Source organism: Rhinolophus ferrumequinum, chromosome 16, assembly GCF_004115265.2.
Source record: "Rhinolophus ferrumequinum isolate MPI-CBG mRhiFer1 chromosome 16, mRhiFer1_v1.p, whole genome shotgun sequence".
Taxonomy (NCBI): domain Eukaryota; kingdom Metazoa; phylum Chordata; class Mammalia; order Chiroptera; family Rhinolophidae; genus Rhinolophus; species Rhinolophus ferrumequinum.
Window position 1 is genome coordinate 64,788,069 of NC_046299.1, and position 27,360 is coordinate 64,815,428.

At 35.2% G+C, this 27,360-nt stretch overlaps 1 protein-coding gene across 1 annotated transcript in view; it reads left to right on the plus strand.

Annotated features, from left to right (window-relative positions):
• ZFAND4 (zinc finger AN1-type containing 4) overlaps positions 1–27,360 on the plus strand; it is a 118,914-nt gene that overhangs the window by 79,635 nt on the left and 11,919 nt on the right. The window contains exons 5-6 of the mRNA XM_033131219.1: positions 1,126–1,273; positions 25,792–26,967. Coding sequence (XP_032987110.1) covers positions 1,126–1,273; positions 25,792–26,967 — 1,324 coding nt within the window. The remainder of the gene's footprint in view (positions 1–1,125; positions 1,274–25,791; positions 26,968–27,360) is intronic.

Here is a 27,360-nt window from a genome sequence, read left to right on the forward strand (position 1 = left end):
AATGGCAATGTGTCTTTTACTGTAATAATTTTTTTTAAACATTCACCGTACGTTTGGATCACCTCATAGATCACACCTCATAGATTTATAAGTAAATCAGGCACAGTGACTAATACACATTCCTTTCTGCTCTATTTAAAACTGTTGTGATTCTTCGTCATTCTTCGGATACACTGAGCTTATGTTGTTTTCAAACTCTTACTATTGTAATTTTCCCATTATTAAAAAAGCTGAATGAAATTTCAGTAATGTTTGTATTCAGTTCAACCAACATCTACTGAATATGTGCCAAGCAATGTGCTGGCTGCTAAGACTAGGAAAATGACAAAGACTAGTAACTTCTTTCAACTTACATTTGGTGGAATGAGAGGGAAAGATAGACATGTAAGTATAAATATGAAAATAGTGTGATAAGTGCCATTATGTTATGCAAAGAGAAGGGACTCCAAATAATAATTATGTTTGCCATGATGATTAATCACTAATTGAAATGTTTTACGTGTTTAATAATTTGTGTCATGACTTGCTTGGAGTGTCTTTTTTCATTTAAAATCTATGCTACATTTCTAAACACACTGAGAAAAATCTTAAGTTATCCATATTTTTTTGTTGTTGTTCTTTAAGAACAGAAAATGTTCTGATGACACCTCTGTACGAGTTCCTTTTTTTTAGTGAGAATACTCTCAGGATGCATAAAAATCTGGACTTTTCTTCTGCGTCAGTTTCTTTTTCATTCAGGTTAATGGGAATTTGATCAGCCTGTAGACTAGGTTTCAAAGTGATTAGCCTTGACTGATAAAATGAAATCCAATCATTCTTGTGGAAATCGATTTTGCTTCTTTGAGAATGATACAGTAGGTGTCCAAAGATCTCTACTTTTGGTATACTGACTCAGAACAGCTCAGCTGTACTGGAATTTTCAGTAATACTAGATAATATTTATCACCATTTATTTTTTCTCCTAAAATATAGCTTTGAAATATATTTGCCTTGAATTTACATTGACAAGATGGATTTATTGTTTCGTCATTAGCAGTGTCTATAGTTTCTGTTGCACATAGAGTATTTTTAGTCATTTGGCAAGTATCAGGCCTGTTTCAATAGTGATTATCATTTTCTTTGCAGTGGTGGTTCTGTGTGTAATGTATATACTGATGAGGATGAAGAAGTTGAGCCTTCTCCTTCTGGGCAACAGATAATTGAAAATTCAATAACTATGAATAAGATGAAGCTGCTGAAGGCTAAGATGGAGAATATGAATCTCAGCAAAAAGGTGAAGTTGCTGGCCCTTGGCCAGGCCGCCGGCCAGTTTGTCTGCACAGGGCGCACGGTCTGGGGTCTGCTGGTAATTGTGAAAAAGTACTTATAAAACATCACTCATCTCGGGTTTCTGGCCTCAGTTATTTATTGAGGCATTAAAAGTGATGAATTGGTTTTTAGGCCAGCAATATATCTAATGTGATTATACTGCACTTAAATTAATTAATGATTTTTTTAAATTTCATTGTTCTACAGCTAAGGAAGATAATAAAAGATAGCCTACTCTTAATCTTACAGTTACTTTTTAAATGCTCTGTTCATGTGTAATTTCTATGGACATCTTCTCTGTCTGGGCGTTGGTAAGGAGTGTGTCTGTGATCAGCTTTACTACATATTGTTAGTGTCTGAATGAGAGTTGCAGTTTTCATTCATTCTTACCAATATTTGGTACAGCCCTTCCTTTTTATTTTTTCATTCTGGTTGATGTGTAGAGCCATCACATGGTGGTTTTAATTTGCATTTCTATGACCAATGAAGTCGAATACCCTTCATGTGTTTATTGGGTATTTGGATATCCTTTTTTGTAAAACGCCTTTCAAATCTTACCCATTTTTCTATTGGGTTGTATGTTTTTTGCTTATTGATTTTTCTTTTTTATATCTGTATATATTCTGGATATAAACCCTTTGTCGTGTGTGTGTGTGTGTGTGTGTGTATGTGTGTGTGTGTGACCACTCTGTTTATTTTTCACTCTATTAATAGCTCATGCCCTTTTCTTTATTGCAATATAATACATACATATAATAAAAGTCACAAGTTTTTAATCTACAGCTTAGTGAACTTTTACACTTATATGCATCCATGTAGGTACAACCCAAATTAAAACGGATCTGTTTTTCTCTCCAATTTTCCTTATAGCCTTTTGAAATCGATACCTACCTTTCCCCAATCCCAGAAATAACTACTATTTCTATATTTGCTACCGTAAATTAGTTTTTCCTCTTCTTGAAATTTGTATAAATGAAATATAGAATATTCTCTCTTTTTTTCAGTCTGGTTTCTTTTTCTCGACACATCGTGTTGTTATCAGTTCCTTCTTTTATCACTGTTGTATACTATTCCATTGTATGATTATACTTCAATTTATTTCTCTCTTCTCCTCTTGACAGACATTTGGGTTGTTTCTATTCTTATACATGTCTTTGGACATATGTATTCTTTTCTTTGGGGCATATATCTAGGAATGGTCTTGTAGCGATCGGGTTGGTATCGTTAGTCTGTTATGCCAAACACTTTTGCTAAGTTTCTGAACCAATTTACACTCCCATCAGCAACATTAGAGTTCCAGTTTGTGTCACATCCTCACCAACACTTGATATTGTCAGTCTTTTTCGTTTTAACTATTCTGGTGGATGTGTCGTGGTTTTCATTTACCTTTCTCTTATGAGGAATAGTAAGTTTTTCATATGCTTTTTTTTTAAATTAAAGATTATTGGGGTGACAATTGTTAGTAAAGTTACATAGATTTCAGTGTACAATTCTGTATTACATCATCTATATATCACATGGTGTGTTCACCACCCAGAGTCAGTTCTCTTTCCATCACCATATCTTTGATCCCCTTTACTCTATTCTACCACCCCCCACCCCCATACCCTCTGGTAACCACTAAACCATTGTCTGTGTCTCTGTGTTTCTTCATTTGTCTAGTTCCTTTGTTGTTTTCAGTTTTATATACCACATAACAGTGAAATCATGTTTCTTGACTTTTTCTGTCTGACTTATTTCGCTTAGCATGATCTCAAGATCCATCCATGTTGTCGCAAAGTTTGCTTCGATAGATGATTGGATAAAGAAGATGTGGTATATATACACAATGGAATACCATTCTGCCATAAGAAAAGATGAAATAGTATCATATGTTATGATGCTGACTTTTGTACCAACAGCCTTTGTATAATGTAAACCACCATCATCTGTTTAAATACATCAGTTTTTAAAAATTTTCTTGTCAAATGACCATTCAGGTCATTTGCTCATTAGGCATTTTTATATTAGGGATACAAGTTCTTTGTCAGACGTATGATTTACAGATATCCTAACACTCACTGTACAGCTTGCTCTTTTACTTTCTTTTTCTTTTAATAAATATTCTTTATTTTAATGTGTTCTAACTTATCAGTTTTCCTCTAGTGATTATCAATTTTTATAATCTTTAAATGAAGTCTTACCTATCACAGTATCTTGAAGACGTGCCTCTGTTTTTGTCCAAAAGCTCTGTGATTGTTCCTTTTTCACTTCAATTTACAATCCGTCTAAAACAAAAACTTTTTTTAATACAATGTGAAGTAGGGTGAAAATAATTTTTTCCAGATGGATAACTAGCTGTATTAAAAAAAAAAAACTTTTCCACACAATCCTAAATGTTTATGTACCTAATAACAGAACTTCAAAATACATGAAGCAAAAGCTACAAAGAAAAATAGACAATTTCATAATTATGTTAGAAGGTTTCCATACTCCCACTCTCAAAAATGGACAGAAAAAGATAAACAGAAAATCAGAAGGGATGTAAAAAGACTTGGACAATACTGTTAACCTCCTTGCCCCAGTTGACATTTATAGAATGTTCCATAACGACAGCAGAATATACATTTTTAAAAAGTGCACTCAGAACAATTTACTAAGGTAAACCGTATTGTATGCTATCAAACAAGTCCCAATAAATTTTAAAAGATTCAAATCATACAAAAATAGCTCTCTTGTTACAGTGAAATAAATTAGTAGTCAATAACAGAAAGACATCTAGAAAATCTAATACTTTGGAAATAATAACTTCTAAGTAACGGGTGGGTCAAAGAAGAAATCCAAAGGGAAATTAAAAAGTATTTTGCATTGAATAAAAATATTCTGATAATGTAGTGAATTTATTTTTTAAAATATGAAATCATTCTTACATTTTTAGAATGAACTACTGTTGGTTGTGATGAATTTTCCTTTTTATGTCTTTAGATTTAATTTGCTAATATTTTATTTAAGATTTTTGTTCATCAGAAAAATTGGCCTGTAATTTTCCCTTCTTTTCCAACATACAGCAAAGTTGAAAGGATTTTAGAGTGAACTACTATTTATCAACCACCTAAATTCTACAATTAACATTTTTTAAATGTTTATTTTTAATTGTGATAAAATACATGTAATATAAAACTTGCCATCTTAGTCATTTTTAAGTGTACCATTCTTAAGTGTACCGTTTTTAAGTGTACCGTTCAGTCGTGTTAAGTACATTGACACTGTTGCACAACCGATCTCTAGAACTTTTTCATTTTGCAAACTGAAAATCTATTCTCATTAAACAACTCCCTACTTCCCCACTCTCCTCAGCCTCTAGCAATTCTACTCTCTGTTTCTAGGAATTTGACTCTTTATATACCTCATGTAAGTGGAATCACAGGGTGTTTGTTTTTTGGTGACTGACTTATTTCACTCAGCAGTGTGGTCAAGGTTCATTCATCGTGTAGCATGTCACAATTTCCATACTTTTAAGGTTGAGTATTCCATTGTATACGTGTGTGTATATATAGGCATATACACAACATTCTACTTATCCATGCATGTGTTGATGGAGATGTGTGTTGCTTTCACCTTTTGGCTATTGCAAATAACGCTATTTCAATTCTTTTGGAAATATACCCAGAATTTCAGGATCATATGGTAATTCTATTTTTAATTTTTTGAGGAACTGCCATACTGTTTTCAATAGCAGTTGCACCATCTTACAATCCCACCAGTGGTGCACAAAGGTTTTAATTTTTCTGCATTCTCACCAACACTTGTTGTTGTTCTAAATAGTAGACATCCTGAGGGGTGTGAGGTGATACCTCATTGTAGTTTTGATTTGCATTTTTCTAATGATTAGTGATGTTGAGCATATTTTCATGTGCTAGTTTGCCATTTGTATACCTTCTTTGGAGAAATGTCTACTCAAGTCTTGCCCATTTTCGAATTGGGTTATATGTTTTTATTATTGAGGTTTGAGTTCTTTGTATATTCTGGATATTAACGTCTTATGAGATATATGATTTGCAAATATTTTCTCCTATTCCGTAGGTTGCCTCTTTACTCTGATGGTAGTGCCTTTTGATGCATAGAAGTTTTAAATTTTGTTATAGTCCAATTTATTTTTACTTTTGTTGCCTGTGCTTTTGGTGTCACACTCAAGAAATTATTACCAAATCCAGTGCCATGGAGCTTTTCCTCTTATGTTTTTTTCTGAGAGTTTTAGGATTTGAGATCTTACATTTAGGTCTTTGATACACTTTAATTTTTCTTTTTGCTGTAAGTAAAGGCCCAACTTCATTCTTTTGTATGTTCATATCCAATTTTTCCAACACCTTTTATTAGAGAACCTGTCCTTTCCCCATTTAGCAGTGGGCTCCTTAGTTTCCAAACGTGAAATGTCGTATACCTTTTTGTTAGTACTTGTACTTTAATTTCACTGTGATGAGAGAACGTACTCTAAATGATTTCAAGCCTTTGAAATTAGTTGAAATTTGTGACCATGCATACTGGTGAATGCCACTTGTGCACTTGAAAACACTGTGTAGTCTATCACTACATATAGTGTTGTATATATATCAATTAGATCAAGTTTGTGAATTATGTTGTTCAGAGCTGTATCCTTTGTGAAGTTTTTTAGTCTGTTTTTTATCAGTTATTGAGAGAGGTTTATTAAAAACCTCCATAGTTACATATCTGTGTTTTTTTTAGATGTTTATTTTTGCTTTACATATTTTGAAACTCTGTCACTTGATATGGTAAAGGTTTGTGTGAGATCCAGGGAGTGGTATCTTCCTTGTGCTTTAACATCTTTATTATTCTAAAATGTTCTTCTTTATCTCTAGTAATGCATTTGTCTTAAAATCTACTTTATTATTAGCATACTTATTCTAGCTTTTTTTGGTTTGTGTTTCTATTGTAGATCTTTTCCATCCTATTACTTTCAATCTCTCTGTATTCCTATATTTAAGGTTTGTCTCTTGTAATCAGTACGTGGTTGGTTTTATTATTTTTTTAGAATATATTTTTTAAAATTTTTATTAAAGTTATTGGGGTGACATTGGTTAATAAAAATTCTATAAAGGTTTCAAGTGTGCACTTCTATATTACATTATCTATATATCACATTGTTCACCACCCAGAGTCAGTTCTCCTTCCGTCACCATGTAATTGACCCCCTTTATCCTTTTCTACCACACCCCCGCCCCTCTTACGCTCTGGTAACCACTAAATTTTTGTCTATGTCTATGATTTTTTTGTATGTCTGCTTGTCTCATTCGTTGTAACCCACATACGAGTGAAGTCATACAGTTCTCGACTTCTTTTGTCTGACTTATTTCACTTAGCATGATAATCTCAAGATCCATCCATGTTGTCACAAATGGCAGTATTTCATCTCTTCTTATGGCCGAGTAATATTCCATTGTATATATGTACCACATCTTCTTTATCCACTAATTTATTGAAGGACACTTGTTGTTTCCATGTCTTGCCCACCGTAAATAAAGCTACAGTGAACATCAGAGCACATATATCTTTATGGATAAATATTTTCATATTTTTTGGGTAGATACCCAGGAGAGAGATTGCTGGGTCATATGGTAATTCTATTCTTAATTTTTTGAGGAAACTCTGTACTGTTTTCCATAGTGGCTGTACCAACTTGCATTCCCAGCAGCAGTGTATGAGGGTTCCTTTTCTCCACAGCCTCTCCAACAGTTGCTTTTACTTGTCTTGTTGATAATAGCCATTCTAACAGGTGTGAGGTGGTATCTCACTGTGGTTTTGATTTGTATTTCCCTAACAGCTAGTGAAACTGAACATTTTTTCATATATCTGTAGCCCATTTCTTTATCTTCTTGGGAGAAGTGTCTGTTCAGGTCTCTTTTTTGTTGTTGTTGAGTTGTATGAGTTCTTTAGATATTTTGGCTGTTGGCCCCTTATCGGAGGTAAATATCTTCTCCCATTCAGTTGGTTGCCTCTTTGGTTTGTTGATGGTTTCTTTTGCTATGCAGAAGCTTTTTAGTTTGATATAGTCCTTTCCATTTATTTTTGCTTTTACTTCCGTTGCCTTTGAGGTCAAATTTATAAAATTGTTTCTGAACCCGAAGTCCATAAGTTTAGTACTTATGATTTCTTCTATGCAATTTATTGTTTCAGGTCTTATATTTGGGTCTTTGATCCATTTTGAGTTAATTTTGGTATATGGTGAGAGATAGCAGTCTAGTTTCATTCTTTTGCACATGGCTTTCCAATTTTCCCAGCACTATTTATTGAAGTGGCTGTCTTTTCTCCATTGTATGTTTTTGTCTCCTTTGTTGAAAATGATCTGCCCATATATACATGGGTTTATTTCTGAGTTATCAATTCTATTTCATTGGTCTGTGTCTGTTGTCCTGACAATACCATGCTGTTTTGATTATTGTTGCTTTATAGTATAAATTGAAGTCAGGGAGTGTGGTACTTTGTTCTTTCTTTATCAGGATTGCTATGGCTATTGGGGGTCTTTTGTGATTCCACACAAATTTAATGATTTTTTTCTTCTATTTCTTTTTAAAATGCCATTTGGATTTTGATAGGATTGCATTATATCTGTATATTGCTTTGGGTAATATGGACATTTTAACTATGTTAATTCTTCCAATCCATGAACATGGAATATCTTTCCATTTCTTTGTGTCTTCTTCAATTTCTTTTAATAATGTCTTAGAGTTTTCAGTATATAGGTCCTTCACATCCTTTGTTAAGTTTACTCCTAAATATTTAATTTTTTTTGTTGCAGTTGCAAAAGGAATTGCTTTTTTCATGTCCTTTTCTGAAATTTTATTCTGAGTGTATTGGGAACGCAGTGGACTTTTATACATTGAATTTGTATCCTGCAACTTTACTGTATTTGTTTATTGTTTGTAATAGTTTTTTGGTGGAGTCTTTGGGGTTTTCTCTATAAAGAGTCATGTCATCTGCAAAAAGTAACAATTTAACTTCTTCATTCCCAATTTGGAATCTTTTATTTCTTTCTGTTGCCTGATTCCTCTGTCTAGGACAGTACTATGTTGAATAACAGTGGTGACACGGGGAATCCCTGTCTTGTTCCTGATCTTAGAGGGCAAGGTTTCAATTTTTCAACAGTAAGTATGACATTAGCTTAGGGTTTCTCATATACGGTCTTTATTATGAGGTCTGACAATTAAGTTCACAAACTCATCCTAGAGAAAGTACTACATACCTCATTGCTGAATATCAGTATGGTCACCTTCGAAGTACTACCCTTGGGAAGTTATGCACAAATGGCAGCACTTAATCCACCCTTCAAAGCAATTTTGGAACACTTTTTCTAGAATGGCCATCAGAGCTGTCGTCGTATTACCCTTGATGTCCTGAGTGTCATCCAAATGTCTTCCTTTCAATATTTCCTTTATCTTTGGTTAAAGAAGGAAGTCAGTGGGGGCCAGAGCAGGTGAATAGGGAGGATGTTTCAATACAGTTATTTGTTTACTGGCTAAAAACTCCCTCACAGACAGTGCCATGTGAGCTGGTGCATTGTCGTGATGCAAGAGCCATGAATTGTTGGTGAAAAGTTCAGGTCGTCCGACTTTTTCACACAGCCGTTTTAGCACTTCCAAATAGTAAACTTGGTGAACTGTTTGTCCAGTTGGTACAAATTCATAATGAATAATGCCTCTTATATCAAAAAAATGTTAGCAACATTGTTGCAACAAGTTCGCGAACTTAATTGTCAGACCTCATATGTTGAGGTACTTTCCTCCTGTACACATTTTATTAAGTGTTTTAATCATAAATGGATGTTGTTTCTTGTCAAATGCTTTTTCTGCATCTATTGATATGATCATATGATTTTTATCCTTTATTTTGTTTATGTGGTGTATCACATTGATCTATTTTTGTATGTTGAACCATCCTTGCCCCACTGGAATGAACCCCACTTGATTGTGATGTATATTCTTTTTAATGTATTTTTGTATTCATTTTGCTAGTATTTTGTTTATGACTTTTGTGTCTCTATTCATCAGAGAGGTTGGTGTGTAGTTTGTGTGTGTGTGGGTGTTATCCTTACCAGGTTTTGGAATCAGGGTAATGTTGGCCTTATAAAATGAGTTAGCAAGTATTGCCTCTACTTGAGTTTTTTGAAATGGTTTGAGGAGGACAGGTATTAAGTCATCTTTAAATGTTTGGTAGAATTCACTAGTGAAACTATCTGTCTGGTCCTGGGCTTTTGCTTTTTGGGATTTTTTTCATGATTGTTTCAATTTTCTTGCTGTTGATCAATCTATTTAGATTTTTTCAGTTGTTCATGATTCAGTCTAGGAGGGTTATATATTTATTCAGTTTCTGTTTTCCAGTTATTGTTAGTTATGAATTTTTATACTGTTTTTTTTTTCAAGTGATTACTTAGAGATTATAGTATGCATCCTTGACTCCTCAATAGTCGAATAAAAATGACTTTTAGTACTCTCCTATTAGTGGTAGTATCTTAGAACACTATCTTCATTTCTACATCCAAACATTTTTTGTGTCGTTGCCATACATTTTAATTGTACATACAGACGGTGACAAAAAACTGTATACACATTTTAAGAAAGGGAAAAAAAATATTAAAATTGTAATATCAATATATACTGAAAACAAAGTATAAATACAAGTCATGTTTACACATTGTTTTGGCACCCCCAGTATATTTGAACTCCTAAAATTGTTTTATATTGCTAATATTATTTACATACCAATATTATTTATACACATAATAATTATACATAACACCCCTGTGCACTTTACCCAGATTCAGTTAATAATAAAGTAAATATTTTTTCGTATTTGCTTTCCTTCTGTATATCTTTCTTTTTTTTTCATTAAAGTTTATTGGGGTGAAAATTGTTAGTAAAGTTACGTAGATTTCAGGTGTACAATTCTGTATTACATCATCTATAAATCCCATTGTGTGTTCACCACCCAGAGTCAGTTCTTCTTCCATCACCATATATTTGATCCCCCCTACCCTCATCTCCCACCCCCCTTTCCGCCTTACCCTCTGGTAACCACTAAACTATTGTCTGTGTCTATGAGTTCTTGTTTCTCATTTGTTTGTCTTGTTCTTTTGTTGTTTTTGGTTTATATACCACATATCAGTGAAATCATATAGTTCTCTACTTTTTCTGTCTGATTTATTTCGCTTAGGATTATAATCTCAAATTCCATCCATGTTGTCACAAATGGTCCTATTTCATCTTTTCTTACCATCAAATAGTATTCCATTGTGTATATATGCCACAACTTCAAAATCCATTCATTTATCGAAGGACATTTTGGTTGTTTCCGTGTCTTGGCCACTGTAAATAAAGCTGCAGTGAACATTGGAGCACACTTATCTTTAGGTAGAAATGTTCTCTGATTTTTTGGGTAGATACCCAGGAGAGGGATTGCTGGGTCATATGGTAATCCTATTCGTACTTTTCTGAGGAATCTCCACACTGCCTTCCATAGCGGCTGCACCAGTCTGCATTCCCACCAACAGTGTATGAGGGTTCCTTTTTCTCCACAGCCTCTCCAACACTTGTTACTATTTGTCTTGTTGACGATAGCCATTCTAACTGGGGTGAGGTGATATCTCATTGTGGTTTTTATTTGCATTTCTCTGATGATTAGTGATGTTGAGCATTTTTTCATATGTCTATTTGCCATTTGTATATCTTCTTTGGAGAAATGTCTCTTCAGGTACTCTGCCTCTTTTTCAATTGGGTTGTTTGTTTTGTTGTTGAGTTGCATGAGTTCCTTGTGTTTTTTGGATATTAGCCCCTTATCGGAGGCACTGTTTGCAAAAATCTTCTCCCATTCAGTTGGTTGCCTCTTTATTTTGTCGATGGTTTCTTTTGCTGTGCATTAGCTTTTAAATTTTGATATAGTCCCTTCATTTATTTTAGCTTTTACTTCCCTTGCCTTTGGAGTCAAATTCATAAAATGCTCTTTGAACCCAAGGTCCATAAGTTTAGTACCTATGTTTTCTTCTATGCAGTTTATTGTTTCAGGTCTTATGCTTAAGTCTTTGATCCATTTTGAATTAATTATCTGTCCATATTCATGTGGTTTTATTTCTGGGTTCTCAATTCTATTCCATTGGTCTATTTGTCTGTTTTTCTGCCAATACCATGCTGTTTTGATTATTGTAGCCCTGTAGTACAAGCTAAAGTCAGGGAGTGTGATACCTCTAGCATTGTTCTTTTTTCTTAAGATTGCTTTGGCTATTCGGGGTCTTTTGTGGTTCCAAACAAATCTGATGATTTTTTGTTCTATTTCTTTAAAAAATGCCATTGGGATTTTGATGGGGATTGCATTAAATCTGTATATTGCTTTGGGTAATATGGCCATTTTAACTACGTTGATTCTTCCAATCCATGAGCATGGAATGTCTTTCCATTTCTTTGTGTCTTCTTCAGTTTCTCTTAAAAATGGCTTATAATTTGCAGTATATAGGTCTTTCACATCCTTGGTTAAGTTTATTCCTAGGTATTTTATTCTTTTTTCTGCAATTACAAAAGGAAATTGTTTTTTTTCATTTCTTTTTTTGAGATTTGATTGTTAGTATATAGGAATGCAACGGACATTTTGTACGTTGATTTTGTAGCCGGCAACTTTACTGTATTCGTTGATTGTTTCTAATAGCTTTTTGGTGGAGTCTTTAGGGTTTTCATATATAGCATCATGTCATCTGCTAAGAGTGACAGTTTAACTTCTTCGTTCCCAATTTGGATGCCTTTTATTTCTTTCTCTTGCCTGATTGGTCTGGCGCTGACTTCCAACACGATCTTGAAAAGCAGAGCTGATAGGGGACAGCCCATCGTGTTCCTGAATGCAGAGCAAAGGGCATAAGTTTTTCACCATTAATTATGAGATTAGCTGAGGGCTTGTCATATATGGCCTTTATTATGTTAAGGTATTTTCCTTCTATACCTATTTTATTAAGTGTTTTAATCATAAATGGATGTTGTATCTTGTCAAATGCTTTTTCTGCATCAATTGATATAATCATATGATTTTTGTCCTTTATTTTGTTTATGTGATGTATCACATTGATGGATTTGCATATGTTGAATCATCCTTGTGCCCCGGGGATGAACCCCACTTGGTCGTGATGAATAATCTTTTTAATGCATTGTTGCATTCGATTTGCTAGAATTTTGTTTAGGATTTTTGCATCTGTATTCATCAGAGATATTGGTCTGTAGTTTTCTTTTTCTGTGTTGTCCTTACCAGGTTTTGGTGTCAGGGTAATATTGGCCTCATAAAATGAGTTAGGGAGTACTGTCTCTTCTTCAATTTTTTGGAAGAGTTTGAGCAGATCCTCTTTGAAGGTTTGGTAGAATTCACTAGTGAAGCCTGGAGTTTTGCTTTTGGGAAGGTTTTGGATGACTGATTCAATTTCATTACTGGTGATTGGTCTGTTTAGATTTTCCAGTTCTTCATGGTTCAGCCTAGGAAGGTTATATGTTTCTAAGAACTTGTCCATTTCTTCTAGGTTATTGAATTTGGTGGCATATAGGCCTTCATGGTATTCTTGGATGATCCTTTGTATTTCTGTGGCATCCATTATAACTTTCCCTTTTTCATTTCTGATTTTGTTAATTAGTGTCTTCTCTCTTTTTATCTTAGTGAGTCTAGCCAAGGATTTGTCAATTTTGTTAATCTTTTCAAAGAACCAGCTCTTTGTCACATTAATTTTGTTCTGTTGTCTTTTTGTTCTCTATTTCATTTAGTTCTGCTCTGATTTTTATTTCCTTTCTTCTGCTGACGTTGGGTTTCATTTGTTCTTCTTTTTCTAGTTCTTTAAGGTGTAACATGAGGTTATTTATTTGGGATTTTTCTTGTTTCTTGAGATAGGCCTGTACTGGTATAAATTTCCCTCTTAAAACTGCTTTTGCCGCATCCCAAAAATTTTGGTAGGATGTATTTTCATTGTCATTTGTTTCTATGTATCTTTTGATCTCTCCTCTAATTTCTTCTTTGACCCAGTCATTCTTTAAAAGTATTTTAATTCTTTTAAAAGTTCTTTAATCTCCATTATTCATGGTTTTCTCTGCTTTCTTTTTGAATTTGATATCTAATTTCAAAGCCTTGTCATCAGAGTATATGCTTGGTATGATTTCAATCTTCTTAAATTTGCTGAGGCTAGTTTTATGTCCTAATATATGGTCTATCCTTGAGAATGTTCTATGTCCACTAGGAAAAAATGTATAGTCTGATGTTTTAGGATGAAGTGTTCTATAAATGTCAATTATGTCCATTTCATCTACTGTGTCATTTAGGGCTGCTATTTCGTTATTTATTTTCTGTTTTGGATGATCTATACATAGCTGTCAGTGATGTATTTAGGTCCCCTAGTATAATTATGTGTTGGTCACTTTCTCCCTTTAGTTCTGTTAGTAGTTGCGTGGTATATTTCGGTGCTCCCCGATCCTTCTCTATTTCTTTACCTTATCCATTTGGCAGTTAGTTGCTGATATCATAACATTTTACCCTAAATGCTTCATTTAGCATATATATCTTCTAAGAGCAAGGGCCTTCTCTTACATAACCATAATATAGTTATCATATGCCAGTTTATTACTGATACACATTCGGTCATCTGTGTTCATATTTCTCCATGTCTCAATGATGTACTTGATAGCATTTTGTTTTGTTTTGATTTTTGTTCTGTTTTCAATCTGGGATGCAGTCAATCATCATGCATTGAATTTAGTTGTAATGTTTCATTGGTCTTCTGTTTTATAGAACTGTTTCTTAGCCTTTTTGGAACATTTATGTCAAATTTTTTGAAGAGTGTAAGCTAGTGGTTTTGTAGAATATCCTCAATTTGAATTTGTCTGATTGTTACATCATGATTAGATGCAGGTTAAATATTTTGGGCAGGAACACTACATAGGTCTTGCATTGTTCTCAGTGCAACTTATCAGGAGGCATTTAATTTTAGTTTATAGTATTTTTATTATTTTTTAAGAATATTTGCAGTTTTAGTTTACGAGATGTGATCAAACAATATGGTGAATGTTTAAATTAAAAAAAAAATTATTACAGTAAAAGATAAATGGCCATTAATACCCTCAAAATACTCCCCCTCACTTCAAACACACTTAACCCATCTTTCTTGCCACTCTCTGAAGCAGTTCTGTAAGTCCTCTTTCATGAGTGTCGTTAGTTGCACTGTCGTGGCTGCCTTGATGTCCTGAATCATTTTGACTCTGAGGAAGAGCCAGAAGTGGTACGGTGCCAGATCCGGTGAATAAGGTGGATGAGGACACACTGTAATGTTTTTATTTGACAGAAATTGCGGTACCAGAAGCGATGTGTGACACAGAGCATTGTCATGATGGAGGATGATTTATGGCACACTTTAAATCATACCTTCTCTGAATTGTAGTTCACACCCGTCTCACTGCACCAAACAAGTTGAAAGATCCCTGCCTTTCCATTGGATAGCACTTGGTAGCAGCATTCATCATATGTTTTGATCACAACAGAAAGGCTCTGAGTCGCACTTCATTTCTGGTACCACAGTTTCTGTCAAATAGAAACATTATGGTGTGTGTCCTCATTCATCTTATTCACCGGATCTGGCACCATGCAACTTCTTGCTCTTCCCCAAAGTAAAAATGACTGTGAATGGTAATCATTTTGAATCGATTCAGGACGTCGAGGCAGCCAGGACAGCACAACTGAAGACACTCAGGAAAGAAGACTTCCAGAACTGCTTCAGAAAGTGGCAAGAATAATAAGATTAAGTGTGTTTGAAGTGAAGGGGAGTATTTTGATGGGGTTGATAGCAATGTGTCATCTTTTAGTGTAATAATTTTTTTTACTTAAGCATTCATTGTAGTTTTCGATCATACCTCATATAGTTTCCCTTTTATCCAAGAGTTATTTAATGGAATTTGAAAATTTTCTGGTGAGAGAGGCTTTTTGATTTTTCATTATTTTTTAATTTCTGGAATTATTGCATGGAAATCAGAGAATGTTGTTTATATTTCTAAATATAATTTGATTATTTGTGATCTAATATCACTCTTCATCAGTATTCCATTTACATTTTAGAATATGGTTCATTTTCTATAATTAGGGTAAAAAAATTTGATAGTATCTGTAAATTGACCTTACTGATTGGTTATTTAGATCCTATATTTCCTTATTTTTATCAGCTTGATTTCTGTTGAAATAAGAATAGTGATATGTGAAAGTCTATTAGTGGGTTTCTGTGCATTTCTCTTTTCATCTCCCATAGTTTTTGCTTTAAAAATGTAGTTGTTGTGTGATTTGGTGCATAAATATTAAGTGTATATTTTCATTATATTGATAATTCTAGATGTTATAAAATATTTTGTCTCTGACTTTCAGCTTGAATTTTCTTTGCCTGATATCATCAGGTTCATAACCCTTGTTATCTTATTGTTTTCATTTGCTTTTCATACCTTTCTCATGTCTTTTTAAATTAACTTTTTTTTTTAATTAACTTTTTAAATTTACTTTGTTTTAGGTATATCTTTTACATATAGTTGGGTTTTGCTTTGTGAACCAATAAGAAATTTTAAAAAATAGATAACAATCACATTTACATTTATTGGTATGATTTTTATATTTGGTCTCAAATGTCTTACAATTTTGTTATATTTACAATTTCTTCATGGTCTATTTTCTTTAGTATGTGTATGGATATGTGGATGTGTGACTGTAGTTTTGGACCTTCAGAAGCTTTCTCTTTTTGTCTATTTTTAACTTTATATTAGTATCTTTTCATGTCCTTGATCTGCTTTTTCCTTACTTAACCTTCTTTTATTTTCCATCTTTGAAAGATATCCTTTGAGTCCTACTTATTAACAAAGTTACAATTAATGAACTTTTAATAAACAAATTAATTTGTTTCTCTTCTCTTTTTTCTTCCATTTAAAAAATTTGCATTATTTCTACTTTTGTAGAAAATGTGACATTTATAAATCGTTCTTTTACTGTTGCCCCAGTCTTACATTAGTTTTACCTCTTTAATTAAATATATACCATGCTTACTATCAGTTTTCTTACTCAATTTTACCCATAAATTTTTTATGAGAAGAAGCTCATTTTTACTAAATTTACTAAATTACTCGGTAAAGGCTTCTATATATAGTCATTCCTCAGTTACTGGATATTTTCTTTAGCTTGAATACTTAAAGGACAATTTGGCTGAATAGAAAATGCTTGGTTCACAGTTTTTCCCTTGAGTTTCTTTAAAATGTGGCTCTGCTGTTGTCTTGCTTTGTGTATTGCCATTGAGAAATCTAGTTGCCAATCTGACTTTCTAGTCTTTGTAAATTGAGGATTTTTTTTCCTTTTAAGTCTAATGATTTTAACACAGTGTATCTTGAAATTAACGATACACTGAGCCTTGCAACTTGAAGATTCAACTTTTCTTTTGGGAGTGATAGTTTTTTAAATGTTTTCATTGTTTCTTTGTTTTCTTTTTTTATAGACTTCCTTTGTACATATGTGGGGTCTTATTTTTCTTCTATACAAGCACTCTCTTATCCTTTTTGATTCTTTATTTCATTTTCATCCTCTTGCCTTTTTTCATACCTTCCTTGAGTACTTTGTACTACATGTTCAGGAGAATCTAATCTCCCGTGGGCACCTTTTAATTTAGTCTTCATTTCTGAGATGATTTAGTGGCTCTTCAGATTATTTTCTGGGTTTTGTCAGCTCTCATTTCATATCTATCTTTTTCTTTTGTCCATTGTGTCTTGAGTTTTTAGTATTCTGATGTGATATGGCTTTTTTAAAAATATCTGCAAATACTAACTTAAGGATGTTAATTCAGGTTCGAGTGTTGTGATGCAGTTTTCTTTTGCTTCTTTGTTTTTGGGGGTGGTATTTTCATCAGCTGAAATGTTCTGATTCTCATTTTCCGTTTTATTTCATAGTAGCTTAGTATGGATTTGGTCTACATATTTCTGTTTATGTTCTGATTTTTTGTGAAATTTTTATTTACTCAAATAAATGTTAACAGTTATGTGCAGATAAAAGTGAGGATTTTGTGTGACAAAGTAAATTACTTATTTCAAGAGTACCCTCTTTCATTTTAGTGAAATGTAGCTTTGTGGGGGTTTTGTTTGTTTGTTTTTAAATTTATTGGGGTGACAATTGTTAGTAAAATTACATAGATTTCAGGTGTACAATTCTGTATTACATCATCTATAAACTCCATTGTGTGTTCACCACCCAGAGTCAGTTCTCCTTCCATCACCATATATTTGATCCCCCTTACCCTCATCCCCACCCCCTAACCCCCTTACCTTCTGGTAACCACTAAACTATTGTCTGTGTCTATGAGTTCTTGTTTCTCATTTGTTTGTCTTGTTCTTTTGTTGTTTTTGGTTTATATACCACATATCAGTGAAATCACATGGTTCTCTGCTTTTTCTGTCTGACTAATTTCACTTAGCATTATACTCTCAAGACCCATCCATGTTGTCAGAAATTTTCCTATATCATTTTTTTCTTACCGCCGAATAATATTCCATTGTGTATATATACCACAACTTCTTTATCCATTCATTTATCGAAGGACATTTTGGTTGTTTCCATGTCTTGGCCACCGTAAACAAAGCTGCAATGAACATTGGAGCACACGTGTCTTTATGTGTAGATGTTTTCAGATTTTTTTGGGTAGATACCCAGGAGAGGGATTGCTGGGTCATATGGTAATTCTACTCGTAATTTTTTGAGGAACCTCCACACTGCCTTCCATAATGGCTGCACCAGTCTGCATTCCCACCAACAGTGTATGAGGGTTCCTTTTTCTCCACAGCCTCTCCTACACTTGTTACTATTTGTCTTGTTGATGATAGCCATTCTGACTGGGGTGAGGTGATATCTCATTGGGGTTTTTATTTGCATTTCTCTGATGATTAGTGATGTTGAGCATTTTTTCATATGTCTATTTGCCATTTGTATGTCCTCTTTGGAGAAATGTCTCTTCAGGTACTCTGCCTCTTTTTCAATTGGGTTGTTTGTTTTTTTGTTGTTGAGTTTCATGAGGTCCTTGTGTATTTTGGATATTAGCCCCTTATCGGAGGCACTGTTTGCAAAAATCTTCTCCCATTCAGTTGATTACCTCTTTATTTTGTCGATGGTTTCTTTTGCTGTGCAGAAGATTTTAAGTTTCATATAGTCCCATTCGTTTATTTTAGCTTTTACTTCCATTGCCTTTGGAGTCAAAGTCATAAAATGCTCTTTGAACCCAAGGTCCATAAGTTTAGTACCTATGTTTTTCTTCTATGCAGTTTATTGTGTCAGGTCTTATGCTTAAGTCTTTGATCCATTTTGAATTAATTTTGGTACATGGTGACAGATAGCAGTCCAGTTTCATTCTTTTGCACGTGGCTTTCCAATTCTGCCAGCATCATTTATTGAAGAGGCTGTCTTTCCTCCATTGTATGTTTATAGCTTCCTTGTCAAAAATTATCTGTCCATATTCATGTGGTTTTATTTCTGGGTTCTCAAATCTATTCCATTGGTCTAAGTGTCTGTTTTTCTGCCAATACCATGCTGTTTTGATTATTGTAGCCCTGTAGTATAAGCTAAAGTCAGGGAGTGTGATACCTCCAGCATTGTTCTTTTTTCTTAAGATTGCTTTGGCTATTCGGGGTCTTTTGTGGTTCCAAACAAATCTGATGATTTTTTGTTCTATTTCTTTAAAAAATGCCATTGGGATTTTGATGGGGATTGCATTAAATCTGTATATTGCTTTGGGTAATATGGCCATTTTAACTATGTTGATTCTTCCAATCCATGAGCACGGAATGTCTTTCCATTTCTTTGTGTCTTCTTCAATTTCTTTCAAAAATGTCTTATAGTTTTCAGCATATAGGTCCTTCACATCCTTGGTTAAGTTTATTCCTAGGTATTTTATTCTTTTTGCTGCAATTGCAAAAGGAATTGTTTTTTGTATTTCTTTTTCTGAGATTTGATTGTTAGTATATAGGAATGCAATGGACTTTTGTACGTTGAATTTGTAGCCAGCAACTTTACTGTATTCGTTGATTGTTTCTAATAGCTTTTTGGTGGAGTCTTTAGGGTTTTCTATATATAGCATCATGTCATCTGCAAAGAGTGATAATTTAACTTCTTCATTCCCAATGTGGATGCCTTTTATTTCTTTCTCTTGCCTGATTGCTCTAGCAAGGACTTCCAACACTGTGTTGAAAAGCAGAGCTGATAGGGGACAGCCCATCGTGTTCCTGAACGTAGAGCAAAGGGCTTCAGTTTTTCACCATTAATTATGAGATTAGCTGAGGGTTTGTCATATATGGTCTTTATTATGTTAAGGTATTTTCCTTCTATACCTATTTTATTAAGTGTTTTAATCATAAATGGATGTTGTATCTTGTCAAATGCTTTTTCTGCATCAATTGATATAATCATATGATTTTTGTCCTTTATTTTGTTTATGTGATGTATCACATTGATGGATTTCCATATGTTGAACCATCCTTGTGCCCCGGGGATGAACCCCACTTGGTCGTGGTGAATAATCTTTTTAATGCATTGTTGCATTTGATTTGCTAGAATTTTGTTTAGGATTTTTGCATCTGTATTCATCAGAGATACTGGTCTGTAGTTTTCTTGTTTTGTGTTGTCCTTACCAGGTTTTGGTATCAGGGTAATGTTGGCCTCATAAAATGAGTTAGGGAGTACTGTCTCTTCTTCAATTTTTTGGAAGAGTTTGAGCAGGATTGGTATTAGATCCTCTTTGAAGGTTTGGTAGAATTCACTAGTGAAGCCATCTGGTCCCGGAGTTTTGCTTTTGGGAAGTTTTTGGATGACTGATTCAATTTCATTACTGATGATCGGCGTGTTTAGATTTTCCAGTTCTTCATTGTTCAGCCTTGGAATGCTATACGTTTCTAAGAACTTGTCCATTTCTTCTAGGTTATTGAATTTGATGGCATATAGTCCTTCATAGTATTCTTGGATGATCCTTTGTATTTCTGTGGTGTCCGTGATAATTTCTCCTTTTTCATTTCTGATTTTGTTAATTAGTGTCCTCTCTCTTTTTATCTTAGTGAGTCTAGCCAAGGATTTGTCAATTTTGTTAATCTTTTCAAAGAACCAGCTCTTTGTCACATTAATTTTGTTCTGTTGTCTTTTTGTTCTCTATTTCATTTAATTCTGCTCTGATTTTTGTTATTTCCTTTCTTCTGCTGACTTTGGGTTTCACTTGTTCTTCTTTTTCTAGTTCTTTAAGGTGTAACATGAGGTTATTTATGGGATTTTTCTTGTTTCTTGAGATAGGCCTGTAATGATATAAATTTCCCTCTTAAAACTGCTTTTGCTGCATCCCAAAAATTTTGGTAGGATGTATTTTCATTGTCATTTGTTTCTATGTATCTTTTGATCTCTCCTCTAATTTCTTCTTTGACCCAGTCATTCTTTAAAAGTATGTTGTTTAATCTCCATGTATTTGTGTTTTTTCCTGCTTGCAGTTGATACCCAATTTCAAAGCCTTGTGATCAGAGTATATGCTTGGTATGATTTCAATCTTCTTAAATTTGCTGAGGCTGATTTTATGTCCCAATATATGGTCTATCCTTGAGTATGTTCCATGTACACTAGAAAAGCATGTATAGTCTGATGTTTTAGGATGAAGTGCTCTATATATGTCAATTATGTCCATTTCATGTAATGTGTCTTTTAGGGCTGCTTTTTCGTTACTTATTTTCTGTTTGGATGATCTATCCATAGCTGTCAGTGATGTATTTAGGTCCCCTAGTATAATTATGTGTTGGTCAATTTCTCCCTTTAGTTCTGTTAGTAGTTGCTTGGTATATTTCGGTGCTCCCTGATTGGGGGCATAAATATTGATGACTGCTATGTCTTCTTGTTGTATAGTCCCTTTTACCATTATGAAATGTCCATCTTTGTCTCTTGTTATCTTTTTCACCCTGAAGTCTGTTTCATCTGATATCATTATGGCTACACCTGATTTTCTCTGGGTATCATTTGCTTGGAGTGTCAATTTCCACCTTTTCACTTTGAGTCTATGCTTGTCCTTGTAGCTGACATGTGTCTCTTGGAGACAGCATATGGTTGGGTTTAGTTTTTTGATCCAATCTGCTACTCTGTGCCTTTTTATTGGTGAGTTCAGTCCATTTACATTTAAGGTGATTATTGATATGTGAGGATTTCCTGTCATTCTATCTTTAGTTTCTGGTAAGGCTGTGTCTCTATTGTTTCTTTGCCTTTTTGTTGTTGTCTATTATTTCTGTATGGTGGTATTCTATGATGTTTCCCTCTGTTTCTTCTTTTATTACAGTATATATTTCAGTTCTGGATTTTTCTTGAGTGGTTACCCTTAAGTTTAAGTAAAAGAAAGTTTGATATTTAGAGTATTCCATTTTCTTTAGCACGCTTACTTTCTCCATTCCCATATTCCGGTTCAGGCCTTTACTCTCCCCCTTTTATGTTTTGGTTGCCACAAATCGTCCCTGTTGATGGTGGTCAAATAGCCTCCTTTAGTATTTCTTGTAGCGCAGGTCGTGTATTAGAAAATTCCCTCAGCTTCTGTATGTCTGGAAAGGTCTTTATTCCTTCTTCATATCTAAAGGATATCTTTGCTGGATACATTATTCTTGGCTCATAATTTCTCTCTTTCAATAGTTTGAATATTTGGTTCCACTCCCTCTTGGCTTGTAGAGTTTCTTCTGAAAAATCTGATGATAATCTAATGGGCTTTTCTTTGTAGGTTACCGTCTTCTTTTCCCTGGCTGCCTTGAGGATTCTTTCTTTGTCGTTGACTTTAGACAGCTTCAATACAATGTGTCTTGGAGAAGGCCTGTTGGGATTGAGGTAATTAGGTGTTCTATTTGCTTCTTGGATTCGAGGATCCAGTTCTGTCCACAAGTTTGGGAAGTTCTCATCGACAATTTGTTTGAATATATTCTCTGTTCCCTTCTCTCTTTCTTTTCCTTCTGGTATGCCCGTTATTCTTATATTGCTCTTTCTGATGGAGTCAGAAAGTTCTTGTAGAGTTCTTTCATTTCTTTTAAGTCTCAAGTCTCTTTCTTCTTCCATCTGTGTAATTTCCAGTTTTCTATCTTCGATGTCACTGATTCTTTCCTCCATCTGGTCAACTCTACTACCTAAGCTGGTTATTTCATTCTTAATTTCTTCTATTGAGTTCTTAATCTCCAGAAATTCTATTTGGTTCTTTTTCAAAATTTCAGTCTCTTTCGTAAAATGCTCATGTTGTCCTTTGAGTTTCTGAGTTCATTAAACTGCCTTTCTGTGTTTTGTTGCATCTCGTTGAGTTTTTTCAGAACTGCAATCTTGAATTCTCTGTCGTTTAAATCACACATTTCCGTATCTTTAAGTTCCTTTTCTGGAGGCTTCTGACTTTCTTTCTGAGCTGTCTTGTTGCCTTGGTTATTCATGGCAATGACTGATTTATTATTTCTCTTCCTAGACATCTACAGGAGTGGCTTCTGCAACAGGTTGATAGGAAGAGGTCTTTCTTTTTTTTCCCGTACTTGTTGGTAGAATGTTTTATTTTCTCTCCGACTGCAGCCTTTTATTTCTCTCACATGGTAGTGCTATGTTTTCTCTGCACTGTTCCAGCTTCTCACACAATGGGGGGATTCTCTGGGAGACGGGCTTCTCCTCTGTTAACAGTTTGCCTGGGTCACAGTGCGCAGTGTCCGTGTGGGTATGCGGAGAGCTTTTGAAGTTCCAAAGCTCCTCCAGCACCAGATTCAGAGCCCTATGTTTCAGCAGTTCTGTTTACTCCTGCAGGGATCCGCCCAGATAGGTGGGGCCAGGGGCGGGGTGAGTTGTGAGAGGTGGCCCAGAGCAATGGCGGCGACCACCACCACCACAGCCGGTCCTGCTTCCACAGCTCCCTCCCCTATGCCGGAACTAGTTGGCCTGCAAATCTGTGTCTGTGGTCCACAGTTCTCAGAACAGCAAATATTCTGTTCTTTTGATCTGACACTGCTACTGTTCCACTTCTAGCACCAGGCAGGTGGGGGCGGGGCGAGCTCTGGGAGGGTGGGGGGGTGGCTAGTGTCAGTGCCTAAGGCTTCCGTTCTCTGCTCGGCAGTGAGGGCTTAAACACCGTTTTCAGCCTTCTTCCCTCAGTCTTTTCTCTGAGGTCTCTGCCGTGAGCGTTGGGCTCAGCCGTGTTATATGCTGCCCCTTCAGCCCTGTGGGCCATAAGCGGAGCCCTAGAGTTCTTCCCTCTCCCGAAGCTGTGGTAGTTCCGGGATGCAGCACTGAGCTAGGTTTGCGTCCTGCACCTGCGTGTCTCCGTCTCTGCACTTCTCCTTCCTCCCCACCACCACCCTGCCCGCGCGATTCGCTCACCTTTCCATGAATTCAATAGTGGGCCTCTTTGTCTTGCCTGTCTGCTGTGCAGCGAGTCCTTTGTGGAGTTATTGTTGTTCGATTAGTTGTAAATTCCAGGGGAGCTTTACAAGCTCACCTCACGCCGCCATTTTGATGACGTCTCTAGTTTTGTTTTTTAATCAATGGCAATCTTATTGGAGGGTGAGGTTGGTGTGTTTTCTGATTTTGTGATTCTTTTGTGTCTATGGGATTCTTACTTTCACTTTCTTGCTACCTTCTTTACCTTTACTGTTAAGTTCTCAGTGGGATCCTTTTCCTTCCAACTTACCTCTTTCCCCAGAAGTGGTATCTTCTTGAAGCTATCTCCTCAGGTCCTGAACAGTTTTAAGCCACTTTCTTTTAATTTTTCTAGTAGCCTGTGTTTTAATATCCTAGATCTTAAACCTGCTTTCAATATTTTCATAATCAAGTGGGATTTTCTCTTTTTGGGTTTATATTTGTTCCATCAGCCCTAGGTTATCCATACCTCTCCTTTTTTTCCTTCCCTTCCTTTTGTTATTGCCCTTCCTCCCCTCCTTTTCTCCCTCCCTTCCTTCCTTCTTTCCTGCCTGTCTTGTTCCACACTCTAGCTTGCTCTCGCCATAGGCATAGGCTTTGAAGATGAGTATCCTGGATTTGAGTGTTTTTCTACTTACAGGTAATTTGAAGTTAATTTTAACTGTTTCCTAGCTTTCATGAAGGCATGGTTTTATTTGTTTATGTTGTTAATCTGTGTGGTTTTTTGGAGAATGCATGAAGAAATTCAGACTTAGGCAGCCACCATTAATCACTATAGCCCAATAGTCATCACCTTCCGTTTTGTAGAACATTTCTGTTTAGTATAGAATTGCAGATTAGCAAAACAATGGCCCTAGGATAAAAGCAGCTATGGGAGCCAGCATATCTTTCTTTTATTTTTTATTTATTTATTTATTTAATTTTAATTTTAATTTTTAGTTTTAGCTTCTCTACTTCTTGCCTCAAATGATATCCACTGAATTATCTAGCTTTTCTTGTATTTCTGTGTTGAGATTGTTGATACGTCATTAGGTATTACATCCCATCTGGATGCTCATATCAACCTTAATGATAAGAGCTAAGGCTTCATAACTTTAATCTTCAACTTTATCCGTAACATTATGAATTGTTGTGATATTTTTATTAAAAATCTAAAACCTACTGTATCAGGGACCCATAGACCACTTCCATGCTTAATGGTTTGCTAGGAAGACTCACAAGACTAGCGTATAGTTGTATTCATGGCTAGGATTTATTACAGGAAAAGGGTAGAAAGTCAAATCAGCAAAGGGAAAAGGCTCATGGGGTGAAGTACAAGCTTCCCAGAATCCTTTCCTGGTGAAGTCTCACAGGATGTGCTTAACTCCTCTATTGATGAGTTGTGTCAGCACATGTAGAATGTTGTTTACCAGGAAGTTCATTTGAGACTCTGTGCCCAGGGGTTTTATTGGAGGCTGTTCACATAGGCACCCTCTCCCTTGCCTGCACCAAAATTCCAGACTCCCAGAAGGAAACCATGTTGTTTGCACAAATAAATTAGGCATGGCGAGCTACTTTTATCAATCAGGGTGGTGAGAATCCTCTTGAAATACAAGCTCCCAGAAGCCAGCCAAAGAAGCAACATTGCAAGCAGGCATTTTCAAGGATAGCAGTTTAGTCCTGTTAACTACTTTCTGCAATACCTACCTAGCCAACCTTACTCATCCTACTAGGAAAAGTTGTGTGGGATCAAAAATGGTCAGCAATGTCATATCTAATATAAAGTGAGTTTTCTTCTCAGCAAAACTCTGACAGTGAATCAGAAGTGAGGAAAGTAAATAAAATTATTTTTCTTTAACATTCTCAGAAAATTATACTTAAGATAAAAAATTTCTTCTCAATCGTAAGATTAAGGTTTTAATCTTTTTAAACGTTTTAAAGTGAGGTAATCAAAATGCCAATATCTTACAGTAAATCACATTTTCTTTTTTCATTAATTTTTGTTCATGGGCAGAGAAAATGACTGTGTAAAAGAATTATATGTTCACTCTTTTCTTTTAGCCTAAGAAATCTGTCAAGGTAAAACCTCACCCACCTATAGCTCCTCGACCTTCTAGTAGTTCCACAGCAGCTGCTCGGCACAGATTGTTAAGAGTTCTCCCCCACATTGGGCAGTCTTCTTTACCTTCTCCTGGGAATCCACATCTACCTGAAACATCCAGCAATGCAGTTTCAAGTCTGGCAACTCTGCCCCCTGCTGATAGAACAGTATCACTTGTCCCTAGTAAATTTCTTACGGAAGATGGTAACTGGGAGAGTAACACACTGTCTCCTTCTAATGGTGGCGTCAAACTACCACCTCAGATAACTCATGTGGAGTTTGAAAATGACAAAGCGTTTGTCGACTCTGTTCTCCATCTTGAATCATCCCTACCTAGGCGGACAAAACGCTTTCCAGGAAATTTGTCATCTAATAATGAGGATGATGCTATTTTATTCCCAACTTCTGAAGAGTGTGTAACTGAAAAATCACTTCTACCTGAAGTGGATTTATTTGCTTCATTTACAGAAGGAAATACTGATGAACAAAGCAGTGGCTTAGAAGATGCATCGAAGGTAAATCCAGACTTCTTACTCCCTACTGGTGATAAAGGGTCAAAAACTGCAGAACATCATCTTAAACATGTTGCAAGAGTGTTGAGTGGTAAATCAGTAGAGACTACAGTTCTCAACCACCGTGAATTAAGTCCTCAAAAGAATAGACTCTTGTCACCTCTTCACCGTTCTACACCAATGTCACTCCATAATTCTTTGGTGAAACCACAGAGACAGTCCAAACCTCCTGAGTCTGGGAATCTCCAGTCTTCTGCTTCGCAAAATGTGCTCCGGTCATTGGATGTTCGAAACATAACTGATTCTTCTTTCTCTAAGTCTACTCGCTTTCGAGCTGTTAAAGTTGATTCACCTGGGAAAAGATCCGATATTATTTCTAAAGTTGAGGCTCGGGATATCACAGAAATGGCAAACAAGGCTTCCAAAGAGCCTGTTGGTTGTGTAAATAATGCAGGTTTTCTTTCTTCGCTGACCCGTAACACAAGCAAAGATGGGTTCCAGAGCACACGTGGGGTAGGCAAGCTTTGGACCTCGGGAATTGGGCTGTCTACAAACCTCCAGCATTTTCAGGAAGAAAGCTTTAGGAAAAGTTCTCCCCAATTAGAATCTACAGAATTTTTTCTAGTAAGTATTTGCCTTTCAGTATATTCTACTAGTTGTCCTTGTAGTGACTCAACATATTTAAAGTTTATTTTTTCGGTTACATAAGTAAGGAAGCCTAAGGTTGACTTCTTTTCATAGTTTCTCTTAAAATGGTTATCTAGTTTATAGTAAATCGTTTTAACAGTTGAATTTTAACTAATGTTTTAATCCTAAATTGAGAACTATAATTTGAAAATTATTTCATGTAAACAACTTACCAGATACAGTAGTCCCCTCTTATCTGGAGGGGTATACAATCTAAGACCCCCAGTGGATGCCTGAAACCACGATAATACCAAACCTTATATATACTGTTTTTCTTATACATACATACTTGTGATAAAGTTTAATTTATAAATTAGGCAGAATAAGAGA